The sequence below is a fragment of the Nansenia antarctica genome (genome assembly GCF_963989245.1).
Source record: "Nansenia antarctica genome assembly, chromosome: 5".
NCBI lineage: Eukaryota > Metazoa > Chordata > Actinopteri > Argentiniformes > Microstomatidae > Nansenia > Nansenia antarctica.
In genome coordinates this window covers 70391268-70403485 of record NC_137690.1, presented here as the reverse complement: position 1 = coordinate 70403485, position 12218 = coordinate 70391268, and the positions used below count along the sequence as shown (strand labels likewise).

At 42.4% G+C, this 12218-nt stretch overlaps 2 protein-coding genes across 2 annotated transcripts; one reads left to right on the top strand and one right to left on the bottom strand.

Annotated features, from left to right (window-relative positions):
• Positions 1-5123: 5123 nt before the first annotated feature.
• tmem238a (transmembrane protein 238a) lies at positions 5124-5435 on the bottom strand (the record flags this gene model as incomplete). The annotated part of the gene is made up of 1 exon (XM_080531912.1): positions 5124-5435. One exon carries the CDS (start codon positions 5433-5435, stop codon positions 5124-5126), a length of 312 nt encoding a protein of 103 aa, XP_080388038.1.
• A 1568-nt stretch (positions 5436-7003) lies between these two features.
• Positions 7004-11991, top strand: LOC308158319 (coiled-coil domain-containing protein 106-like; the record flags this gene model as incomplete). Its single annotated transcript, XM_080531911.1, has 6 exons — positions 7004-7037; positions 7590-7685; positions 8898-9089; positions 9542-9694; positions 10324-10515; positions 11675-11991. The coding sequence occupies 6 exons, from the start codon at positions 7004-7006 to the stop codon at positions 11989-11991; spliced, it is 984 nt and encodes a 327-aa protein (XP_080388037.1).
• Between the last annotated feature and the right edge of the window lie 227 nt (positions 11992-12218).

The window sequence follows — 12218 nt, the reverse complement described above, 5'->3', positions numbered from 1 at the left end:
GTCTTCAGGTGGGAGAGGTGATAGTTGTCCTTTTGTGTCTTTCACTTTCAGTTGTTACACTCGTTCTTCACAAGAAGTAAGATCCAATCATTCCTCACGGCTGCTTCTCCTGCAGGCCTTGTACTGGATCCAGTGATGTCACTCTGAATAAGAAGTTGTTTGGACACAAAATATGTTTTGTTCAATTTGGAAATCCAGATCAGTTTTGTTTCAAGACTGGATTTGACGCATGAGAGAGAGAGACCTCTGCTAATACATCTTTACTTTACCAATAACTCACAAATACAATAGATGTGTATTCTAATACATGTAGTCCCTATCTACCAATACACTGTTGGATTTCTATTAAAACAATGTTCATCCCTTGAAACATATTTCAGAATGATCTAAAGTGAGACCAGCATGGTTGGCACTAAACATTGTTGGGAAGACAACACAATTAGCTAATAAACTAAAGCAAGAACTAAACAAAATGAAGGGTCTCAATACAGTATTCCCTTTGGAGACTGGGTCACAGACAGAACTAAGCAAAAGGAAAAAGAGATCATAAAAGAAAATGGGAAAAAACAACAAACAAATCAAAGGCTTACCTACTTGAGTGACGGAGAGGCACAGAGTCAGACGGAGGCGAGGCTCACACAGAGAAGAGAGGGTTTCCCACTAACCGACGGCAGGGTTAAGTCAATTATCCAGGATTGTTATTATTAAACCTTTATTTTAGGAAGGGGAGGTCGTCCTGTGACCAATCAGCCCTGGTTGACACACACAGGGTACAGATCCAACACAACATGTACATTCCAACCATAAACATTATACAATTCATTAAATCACAAATCAATTATGAAGTCAATTTACACTTTTTGCTTCTCTGTGTACACTTCCAATGAACAGTTTAGACTTGCAGTGCTATAACTCTTCTGTCTTGACACCCCAACAGAGATGTGACCCTGTGTCTGTCTGGTTTACCTAGAGAATTGTTTCTTCTGTTCAAAGGTTTGTGTGTAGGCCCTTTATGCAATCCTGTACAGTTTCTCTACTGTAAATAAATTTAAAAAAATCTTCTTTCTTCCTTCTTCCTTCTAGCATTGTGATTGCCAATGGTCCTAGCATAGATTTGTTTTTCTTATGAAGACTGATATATAGACACTTACATGTACTTATTGTAAGTCACTTTGGATAAAGGTGTCTAAATGTCTCAAATGTAAAATGTAATGTAATGCAGGTAATTCATACAAATGTACAATTCAGTGCATTGTACTATTGACTGCTGTGATGTATCCTGCACATGATAAATAAAGTTTGACTTGATTCGATTTTAATTCTTAAGAATTTGAAAGGACAGTTCAACAAAAGAGGCATAACAATACTACATACTGAGGGAATATTTAAACCTGACAGGTCTTGGGTCTTAAAGATCTATTTCAGGTTAACCATGAGTAGCTTGTTGCTTCTCACTTTAGGGTTAGGGGAACTTAAATTAGCTTACTTGATCTGCAACCCTTAAGCCAAAGCTCACCACCTGGTCAAGTGGAAATGACTGGAAGAAAACACAGAGCATTTGCTTGTACTCTATTCTGAGTGCTCTATCAAATTAAGATAAAGTTGGTAGAGTATAAATCAAAGACGGACTGAAATCGTGAGCTTTTAAGGTTCTATCTCCGTTTAGGGCAGTTCAGAGATATTGAGCGTCAAAGTTTTTACATTCCATTATGTTTTGTGAGATGGAACCTTTGTATTTTATGAATTATTAACTCGAAAATGTCAACATTTTAAAAATAACACAACACAGGCATTAATAAACACCTAATGGATCAGATTATGTAAAAAATCAATCAATTTTGACAAAAATTGAGATAGAACCTTATAATTCTAACGTCACAAAATGATACTGCATGTTACCTTTAAGTGATACAGTATGATTTCAGGTGCCCTGAAATAGGGGGACTATGTATAAAATGTGTTGCCATTTTTAAATGGTGAAACCAATGTGTGCACAAATACCATCAAATCAAAAAAAGCTGAGAATCTATACTTTAACCTCATAGTAATCGCTTGATTTCAAATCCCCATTTGTGGAGTAGAGAGCCGTCCCATTTACACAGGGTACTGGACACTGACTGTGGTAACCCCTGGTAACCCCTGGTAACCCTGGTAACCCCTGGAAATAATAGACGCTATTGGACATGTTGAACATTATGTGAAGGTGGCTGGTAAAACCAGGAACAAGTCGGCAGCCAATCAAATTCTTCTGACTTTTATTTAGAAAAATGTAAATAAATGTCAACGATGTTGAAAATCAATCACAAAACAAGCTGTGTTAATTGACTCGCGAGTGTGTCATTGTGTCATTTTTCTGACTTTTTACCGGTTTCACCAGCTGCTGTCACATATTACTGATAAGGAATGAAATGTCCTCATGTTTACTTGGACCTGACCACTTTCCATCCATCCATCCATCCATCCATCCATCCATCCAGTAATCCGTCCATCCATCCATCTTTCCTGATTGGAGAATGGCCCATCCTTAACCAGACACAGGGGACATACTGCCAACATTTAAACAGGCCCTCAAAACCCACCTCTTCAAGCTCGCCTTCACCAGTTAACCCTCTCCCCCTCCCCTTCCCATGTGTCCCCAGCACTACCTTAATTAGGCCCCTATACTTTCTTTTATGTTTCTTTTTATTATTACTACTCGATCTTTTCAGTTTGTAAAGCGTCTTTGAGTGTCTAGAAAAGCGCTATATAAGTGTAATGTATTATTATCATTATTATTATTATTATTATTATTATTATTATTATTATTATTATACTGTAGTGGAGTAGGTAGCAGACATGTGGGATGTGTGTGAAACCCTGCCTCTAGGGACTGTCCTGGGGATGTCCTGAGTTGGCAGCTTTGGCTTTTGACTAGCCCAAGATAGACACCATCCTTCTCTTTTTAGAGGGATTGTCCCTGGAGCCACAAATACCCACTAGGAGACCCTGCTCATCGGATTACTGTTTCTGACCGATCCCCCCCCCCCCCACTCTCTGAGCCTGTAATGCCCCTGTCTCTGATCACAACCTCACCTTTGCTCTAGATCGAGGTTTATAGGTGCAGGTCAAGGTATAGGCTGAGGTAGGGCAGCTCTAGATCAAGGTTTATAGGTCTGTAGGGAGGTTGAGGTAGGGCAGGGATCCTTTGAACGAGAGAGAGACTGAGACTAGAGAGGTCATTAGCTAACCTGATGGAGAGGTTCAGTGGGGTACCAGAAGAACCAACCAGTAAATCTCAGCCCCGATCAACAGTTTTGCTTGACTTGCTTTTTTTTGGGGGGGGGGGGGTCTACGGTTCCATGTTAGTTCATAATGTTTGTATTATATTGTATTTATTGTTTATATTGTTTGTATTCTACTTGTTATAAAGCACTTTGAGACAATTTACTTTGTGAAGTGCTATACAAATACATTTGATTGAAGGCCTCCAATGGCCCCGGGCCTGAGCTAGATCACTCTTCCTGCTGCAACTGGTGAACTCATGATTCACTTGCTTAGTCAAATGTATTGATTGTAAGTCGCTTTGGAATAAGGCGTCTGCTAAATGCCTAAAATGTAAATGGGAAGGGACCATACATGTCCTATCTGTAGATTGTGCTTAAGTTTAGCATTATACCATCATAGAATTCACACTGGTGGGAAACCATTCCAGTACAAAGACTTTGGTCCATGCTTCTCCCAAAAGGGAAACCCAATCCCTCACATACAGTATTTACCCAGATCAAGCTGTGGTTAACAGAGACCGACTACCCACCAACACATCTGAAGAAGTTTACCTCCACCTCTAAGCTATGGCGTTACTATAAGGATGTGTTAATAAAATGTGTTGGCATTAATAAAATGTCTTTCCACTGAACCTGAAACACCTGGCTTACCATCTTCCCTCTCTCCCTCTTTGATTGTGATGCATAATGATAACATTCTGTGCATTATATAACTTTCATCTAAATTATTAAGCATTATTATGATTTGCATTAACATCAAGCTACCCTTCTTATTCACTGCACGAACTATGGGAAGGTCATTTATAGTTGCTGGAACAAACCATTGTGTTCCTTTATATTTAAGTTCTGTGTATATGTTACAGTACATGTGGGAATACGGTACGTGGGAAAACTAGGGTTGGGGTTAGGTGCTAGGGTGACTTGGTACATGCTGGCATGTCTAACCCTAACCGTAGCACCTAACCCTAACCCTAGTTTCCCCACATGTACCATATTCCCACATGTACCGTAACATATATACCCATATGACTAGTTTTATGTCTAAAACGAAAAGATTTTTGAGGTAGTTCACATTCTTGGAAGTTTTTATTAGAAATAACGACATACAAAAGCCACAGAGGCAAGGCCATTTTTGATAAAATGATACAAAACAAGACACCTAAAACCTAACATGTCACAGAAAAAATCATCCCATGTTATGATGATGTAACAGAATTTCCAATGCATGACGCAACATGTTTATATACATGTTGTAGCCTAAATATCGTATAACATTTCAGGGACTACATATTAAGCAAGAGCATACATAACACTGCTCGCTGTGAAACAATGTGAATATCTACCAAAAATCACTAATCCTGGGGGGTATTCCATCAACGTCGCTAAAGGACAATCCAGGTTTATTTTGGTAAATCTTGCGAGATTTACAAAAAAGAAAAACAGCCTTATTTTGAGAACTCTCACGAGACTTAATAAGCCTGGATTTTCCTTTAGCGACATTGATGGAATACCCCCCCTGGGGGATGGATCCAGGTTTCACAAAGAGGATCAGAGATATCCCAGTATTGACATGGCACAAGGAGGCGAAAAGAAGGAGGGGGGGGGGGCGGCATCACAATGTGTAGTATCTGTGGCATCTGTGCATCACTCACTATCAGAGGAGACGGCAGAAGCAGAAGAGGTGAATATGTGTCGCCCTCATTTCCACCCAGGAAGCCCTGACAGCATGTCAAATCACTTCTAGGCCCTGAGAAGAGATTCTCCCTTTAGTCTGTTAGGAAGGAACCCATTAATTCTGACATCTAAGATCCCTGCGAACGACTCGACCCACCCACCCACCCACCCACGTGTGTGACCACCCTAGTGGCCGCGATAGGTGCGTATCTTGCGGCTGAGGTTGCGAGCGATCCGGTCGACCGCGCTGCCGATGTGACCCATCTCCTTGCGGGAGGTCAGGCCGTCGATGTTGCCGCTGTACCACAGCACCCAGCCGCCCAGGGACATCAGCACAAACAGGGCCCCCGTGTACACCAGCAGGTCCCCGAAGTCCCGGCCTCGGATCTCCAGGGGGGCGAAGACCCCCAGCAGCAGGGCGGTGCCGCCCAGGAGGTCCATCAGCACGGCGAAGGCCAGGGCCAGCTTGCAGTGAGACAGGCCATCACAGAGAGCCATGGTCCAGCTAGGGAACAAAGGAGTTAGAATGACCTGTGAGAAGAACCGTATGAACCTTAACTGCTCCTCTCATCTACTACCCCCAGAACTGCGTCTCCTGAGACACCCGCTTTTCCCCTTTACTGTGTCCCCTATGACTTCTACTGCCCCCCTTGTACTGTTTCTCTGTTCTCCAGTGTCTATATATATATAAAAATAAAATAAACCGTTTTTCCTTCTATCACTGAGACTGCCAATGGCCCCGGGCCTGAGCTAGATTACTCTTCCTGCTACAACTGGTGTATTGATGATTCACTTGCTTAGTCAAATGTATTGATTGTAAGTCGCTTTGGAATAAGGCGTCTGCTAAATGCCCAAAAATGTAAATGAAGTATTGTGATGCATCGGAGGAGAAAGCGCGCCTGTTCTGACTTGTTTTCAGTTGATGCTCTCGAGAAGATTCTACTGAAATCAATAGGGAGATGCAATTATAGCTTTGTCTAGAATAAAAGCCTATGTCGAGAATACGTGCACTTTCACTAGGGTCTGTGCAGGGCTATGGAACACGTTTGCTTGTCTCAACTCGCTCGCTCCCTCTCACGCACACAACAAAAGGTCAAAAGCTTGCAACAGTACGTTGTGAATAAGAGAGAGATGCATTCCATACTGAATTGTATACGTTGCATTTGTTAACTGAAAAGATGTTAACAAGATGTACGATGTTGTATTATTATTATTATTATTATTATTATTAGTAGTAGTAGTAGTAACAGTGTATACTACTGAATATGCTATGTGCATTTCTGCATTCATTGCAGGTAAAGTTTATGTAAAAGTTGCAACATGTATCCTAATTTCTCTTTTCTTAAAAACAATTCCCAGGCCGATCTGTAGCTTTAACTCACCGTGCAGTGTAGTTATTTTGTCACCACGAAAGATTCTTTTCTTCCCAGCTTTACAAAGTGTTCCCCCACCTGGCCCTTTGTGCATCCGACTGTCTCCGCGTTCGAGGGGATCGACCTGAGCCAAGCGCTGAGCCCTCCACCCGATCTACCAAAACGATTGCAGAGAGAAACGGTGATACCGATGTAAATCGGTGATGGGACGGACTGATTTCCAGGCGTTGGGCGCTTGTGTCGTTTTTCAGAACCACACCGCTCCGAGATAATGACCGTGTTTGAGAGGATCGATCTGAAACAGTTACCGATCAGCGCCTTTTCAATAAACGACGCATAACGGATCACTAATCTACGCAGTGCCATGTTAAAAACTGATCCCCTCGAACGCCTAGTGTGATTTCGGCTGTCCTAATATGGTCAGAGGCGTCGCAGGTGTGCCCACTCACCTGGCGCAGTTAAGTTCCCTAATTAATTTCAGAGTGTGCGAGGAGGAAAGTTTGTACATTTAGGTAACTACCATGGCGCACTCTAATACTCAGTAATAACCTAGATATTCACCGAGCTGTATTACACCCAGGGACCATATCTCTCACACGTTCATGCATCTCATCTGATGTTATTATCTGCAAGTTATCACTGTGTACGACCACTTTACAATCCACAACCAAAGAAAGAAAGTCAACCAAAAAGATGAATTCCAGCAGCACGCAGGAGCATCCAGCAGGTAAGAGAATATCATTTCTAGAAATTGCATTATGATTTAAACTAGTACATGACAAAATGTGATTAATACTATGTGTTATATTTGTTTTACAGTCAAATGGTGGCCCACCACTTGTTTGTTTGTATAAAGAGAGAAAAGAGATTAGGCTGGGGGAAATGTTCTTAAATTCATAGACAGAGAACATTGAAATATACTCGACACATTTTATAAATAGGAAATTGCATAACCCTTCCCTCATGTATAAAACACATATAACCATACCTAGACTGAAATTGAAAATGGACGACCCTCTCCAAATCCCTCCATGTGGACCATCTACCCCTCATGATAAATAATGATAACAGTCCATTATATTGAAATTATAGTTATAACTATACTTTACAGCTATGCTTTGTTAACCATAACTTGTGTACAACAACCTTATATTTTAGGTTTTGACAGAGCAGAGACACTCCAATGCAGAGACACACAAAGTGTTTAAATGATGGGCTCCAAACATGATCCTTTATCAATTTCATAATGAGGTAATAGCCTGTGCTTGTGTCTCCACAGGTCTTTATAATGGCCATGAATACGAGGTCTCCTTTCCCTTCGAGGAGAGCGTGGAGCGGCCCTGTTACCTCAACCAGACTGAACACGTTTTGGGAGGTAATCTAAGGTTTATAGGGGCGATCAGGGATTCAAACTACAACAAAGTCAGCCTCACCCGCCACTGTTTTTGGTAAACAGCTGAGGGACGAGGCTGGGGGGAAATTTAACATTTAACCACTCTCAAATTCATAGACGGAGCTATATGGTTGCAATGACTGACCATCCATGAGATCAAAATGATAGAGTTAACTATGTTTTGAAGCTCAGCTGTATTGGTACCTGTTGGTCCGGCTCTGGATACTATGATACCTTTTCCCAGATGGTAACAGAGAGAACTGGGCATGCCTGGGGTGACTGGGGTCCTATATGATCTTCTCTTCCTTCCTCTTACACTTTCAGAGTAGATGTCATCAGAGAGGAGGGTACTCTCAACGGTGCACCTGTAGACATTTGTGAGGAAGAGTGGCGCCAATGAAGGGGTCCATTTTCTATTGGTCAACACCGAATAGTTCCTTTATATTATACCAATAGAGCATGTTGCCAGGCAACCAACCAATATCAACCAAATCAATATTGGGTAAATCAGGACAGTTTAACCAGGAAGCTAGGTGAAACTATTTGAAGCTCATTGGCACCACTCTCTCTTCTTCCTACCATAACACATCATGCATCCCTTCTGACTTCAGATCAGTCCTTCAACTCATTCAGTGCCGAGGGTGAATAAAGTAATCCAAACTGTCAACATTCTAGAGCACCAAGGGTGACTTTATTCACCAGAAATGCATAAATGATGAAGCATCATTTTGAATGAATGAATGAATGATCTTTATTGTCATTGTACGGGTACAACAACATTTAAATGCAAACCCTAGGTGCTAACAATCAACACAGTCCTAAGATAATAAAAAACAAGAATGAGACATAAATAAGGGGATAAGTGATCGGTAGGAATCTGAGAATGTATCTATTATGTAAACTTATATACACTATATGGCCTATTCACAGGGGGGTATATAGACAGGGGGAGTTAGCATGTAACTGTGTACTTATATAAACATATAAACTAGTAAACTTATACAGTGTATGAAAACCTAAACACAAGAATGTAACATATTTTGTAGCCATATCAGTGTTGTTGCTAGGTAAATAGTATACTACATAGAACACTTAAGAACACTCTAGGAGGTGGTGAGGGTTCCGGAATTTCTTGCCAGTTTAGTGAGCGGTTTTGAAGCGTCCAACAGATGGTCATTTCATCCTCCTGTTTAGAAGCTGCAGCTGAACTGCCCCCGCAGTACAGCCCCTTCATGCTGGTCTCCAACCTGCGCACCCACCTGTTCGTGGCCCTGGAGAAGAACTCCTGGCTGCAGAAACGCATCGAGGACCTGGAGGAGGAGCGCAACTTCCTGCGGCGCCAGCTGGACCGCTTCGTCTTCTGCACCAGGACCCAGGAGCCCAGCGGTGAGGAGACCAAACACACACACACTCACACACACACACACACATTCACACACTCATTCACACGCTCATTTACATTACATTTACATTTTTGCCATTTAGCAGACGCCTTATTCCAAAGCGACATACAATCGATACATTTGACTAAGCAAGTGAATCATCAATTCACCAGTCGTAGCAGGAAGAGTGATCTAGCTCAGGCCAGGGGCTATTGGCAGCCGTCGTGATAGAAGAAGAAAGAAAGATGAATTGATTAATAGGCACTGGAGAGACAGTACAGCTAGCCACATGTCGAAGTGTGCTCCCAACGAGCGGGCCGGCGCCTTGCATGGTAGCTTGCCGCCGTTGGTGTGTGAATGTGTGTGTGAATGGGTGAATGAGAGGCCGTTGTAAAGAGCTTTGGATAAAAGGCGCTATATAAGTGCAGTCCATTTACCATTTATTCTCTTAATTAGGATGGAATGCTGACTTCCAGCACTCCGCCCCTCTAAAGCCGGAGCCACTCAGGCCCTGCACGCCGTCTCCACCTTCCCCCATGACCACCAGGTCTGGAACCATGAGGAAACGCCTCCAGACCCAGTCTGGCACCCAGTGCAGCAGCATACCTGGTATTAGAGTGATATAGCTGGTATTAGAGTGACACACCTGGTATTAGAGTCAGAATGGGTTCCAGAGGTGTGGGTTGTTTGTGCACCTTTGTGCCCTATAGATCAGGGGAGGCTATTGGACGTAGAATTTGGAGGACACTCATTGTCATTTGGCAATATCTGAAGGATTGAAACTTGCCAATTGCCACTTTTATGTGCAACCAACTTGTCATACCTTCTGCCCGTCTGACTACTATGGGATCTAGAGCCTTTAGCCGTTCTGCTCCCCGCCTCTGGAACTCGTCTCTGCCACCTAACATACGTAATATTGACACTCTCTCCACTTTCAAATCCAGTCTTAAAACACACCTTTTCACAATGGCTTATTTGGTTTGATCGGCTGTATTTTGTTTGTTGTTATATCTGACTTTGTTGTTTTTATCTCACTTTGCTTTGTTGATTTTTATAATGTTTTGATATGTGGTTTTAACTATGTCTTGTAAGGTGTCCTTGAGAGCCTTGAAAGGCGCCCATAAATAAAATGTATTATTATTATTATAAAATAACACATTTTGGTGATAGCTAATTGAAAACCTGTTGGGAAGTACAGTATTTACTATAAGCTTGCTCTCCTGCTGTGTCCCCTCCAGTGAAACAGGAGATGCGGGCAGATGAAGAAGACAAGTATTTTGAGGAAGATGGCTATCTGGAGGAAGAGGAAGTGATGTCGGACGAGGAGGATTCATCAGAGGAGACATCAAAGAAGCGGGCATCAGGGGATCAGCCGAGGATAAAAATGAGAAGAGTCTTCAGAATCACACGTGGAAGGGAAAGACAACGTGGTATGCAGACTAGTGGTGCTTTTACACTGGGTCCCACTCCAGACTTTCTTTGGGTCCAAGAACTGGTGTTTTTATGGAGCATTTTTGGAGCATTACGTTTCCAACATACAGGGTGATTTCGAGGACTTTAGGAGAGCAGGGAGGAGGAAACTGTTGGCGTCTACAGAAACGTGTTTCCTGGCGAGTTTCACCCTCAAACCAGCATGGCTACTTGTGACTGAAACAATAGATCTGTCAACAATGTTTTTCCCCTGTGAAATTATTAGTAACAGGACTTTGAAACTAGCAAAGAGTTGTGTGTTTGAACGTGAGGCATGTACTTACTAGCATAGTAGATGGCTGGCTAATGGCTAATTGAACAGTTACATTTCCTATGAAATGGGTGCCAACCTGCAGCTGGGCAAACTTAATAGTACATATAAATGCCTCTAAACGTGACTCTGAACCAAATTATCTCATGTTTTTTATCCCATTTTCATGCTTTTTAAGTAGCAGTCATGTCTTAGACTAGCCTTGTCAAACAATAGCCAGGTGCAATACACATTGGGGCCATGGCCCTGGGCTTTTCTTTGGGTCATTCTTAGAGATGGAGAAACAAATGTCTGAGGCTCTGGGCTAAGCACCGGTGCCAAAAGTGACCGTGGAAAAGCACCCAAATCATATGGTTCTTTCACATCCTTTCTGACGTGTTCATGAAAGCTGCTACTAATGCTAGATGCTACTACTTTTTTTAACTAGACGTTTCCTTGTCATCACCTACTGTGATCTTAATGTGTTGTTCTTTAAATAATGTGTTCTATGTGTGGTTTACTAACAGTATTTCACATTGCAACTTTCATGACTCATTTTTAAGTTGTTTATATTATTTCTTTTAGCAGAAAGGTAATAGGGCCTTTTCAGCTGCAGCCCCGTCCCTCTGGAACGCCCTCCCCAACCACATCAGACAGGCCAACACCCTCCCAACAACTCTCCCCTTCCCATGTGTCCCCAGCACTACCTTAATTAGGCCCCTATAGTTTTACTTTAATTTATTTTTTGTGTCTTTGTAAAGCGTCTTTGAGTGTCTAGAAAAGTGCTATACAAGTCTAATGTATTATTATTATTATTATTATTATTATTATTATTATTATTATTATTAAATGCCACCTCTGTCTTCCAGTGAAGGATCCTGATGGGGTGCTGCATCGCTACCAGAAGATCCTCCACACCTACCAGAGACTGCGGAGCATGTCCAAGGCCTTCCAGGTCCACAGGGTGGACCGCAACACCATGGCCTCCACCTCCCCCATCGCTGAGCTGCTGCTGGTGGCCCCGGAGAAGGTGGGCGAGGTGGGCGAGTTCGACTCTTCCAAGGAGAAGCTTCTGGACTACGCCCGGCGGTGCTACAAGGCTCTGGACGAGCCGATGCACGTGACGGTGCAGGGCATGAAGAAGAAGCACCTGCTGCTGCCCATCACCTACAGGTTCAGGAACTGAACCACCCCACTATCCTCCCCCCTCATGACCTCTGACCTCTGAAGAGTGCATTCTCACTTGTTGTATTTGTTCATCAGCAGACTCCTTTAGTTCTACTTCAGCTTTTTTTTTATTTTTATTAAGTCATTTGTTTTGGGATATTTTTTTTATTTTATTTTTTGTCTCCGGGGGAGTTAATGCTTGAAACATTTGCCGATGGTGGATAATTGTGTTCTAGGGCTTTGAGA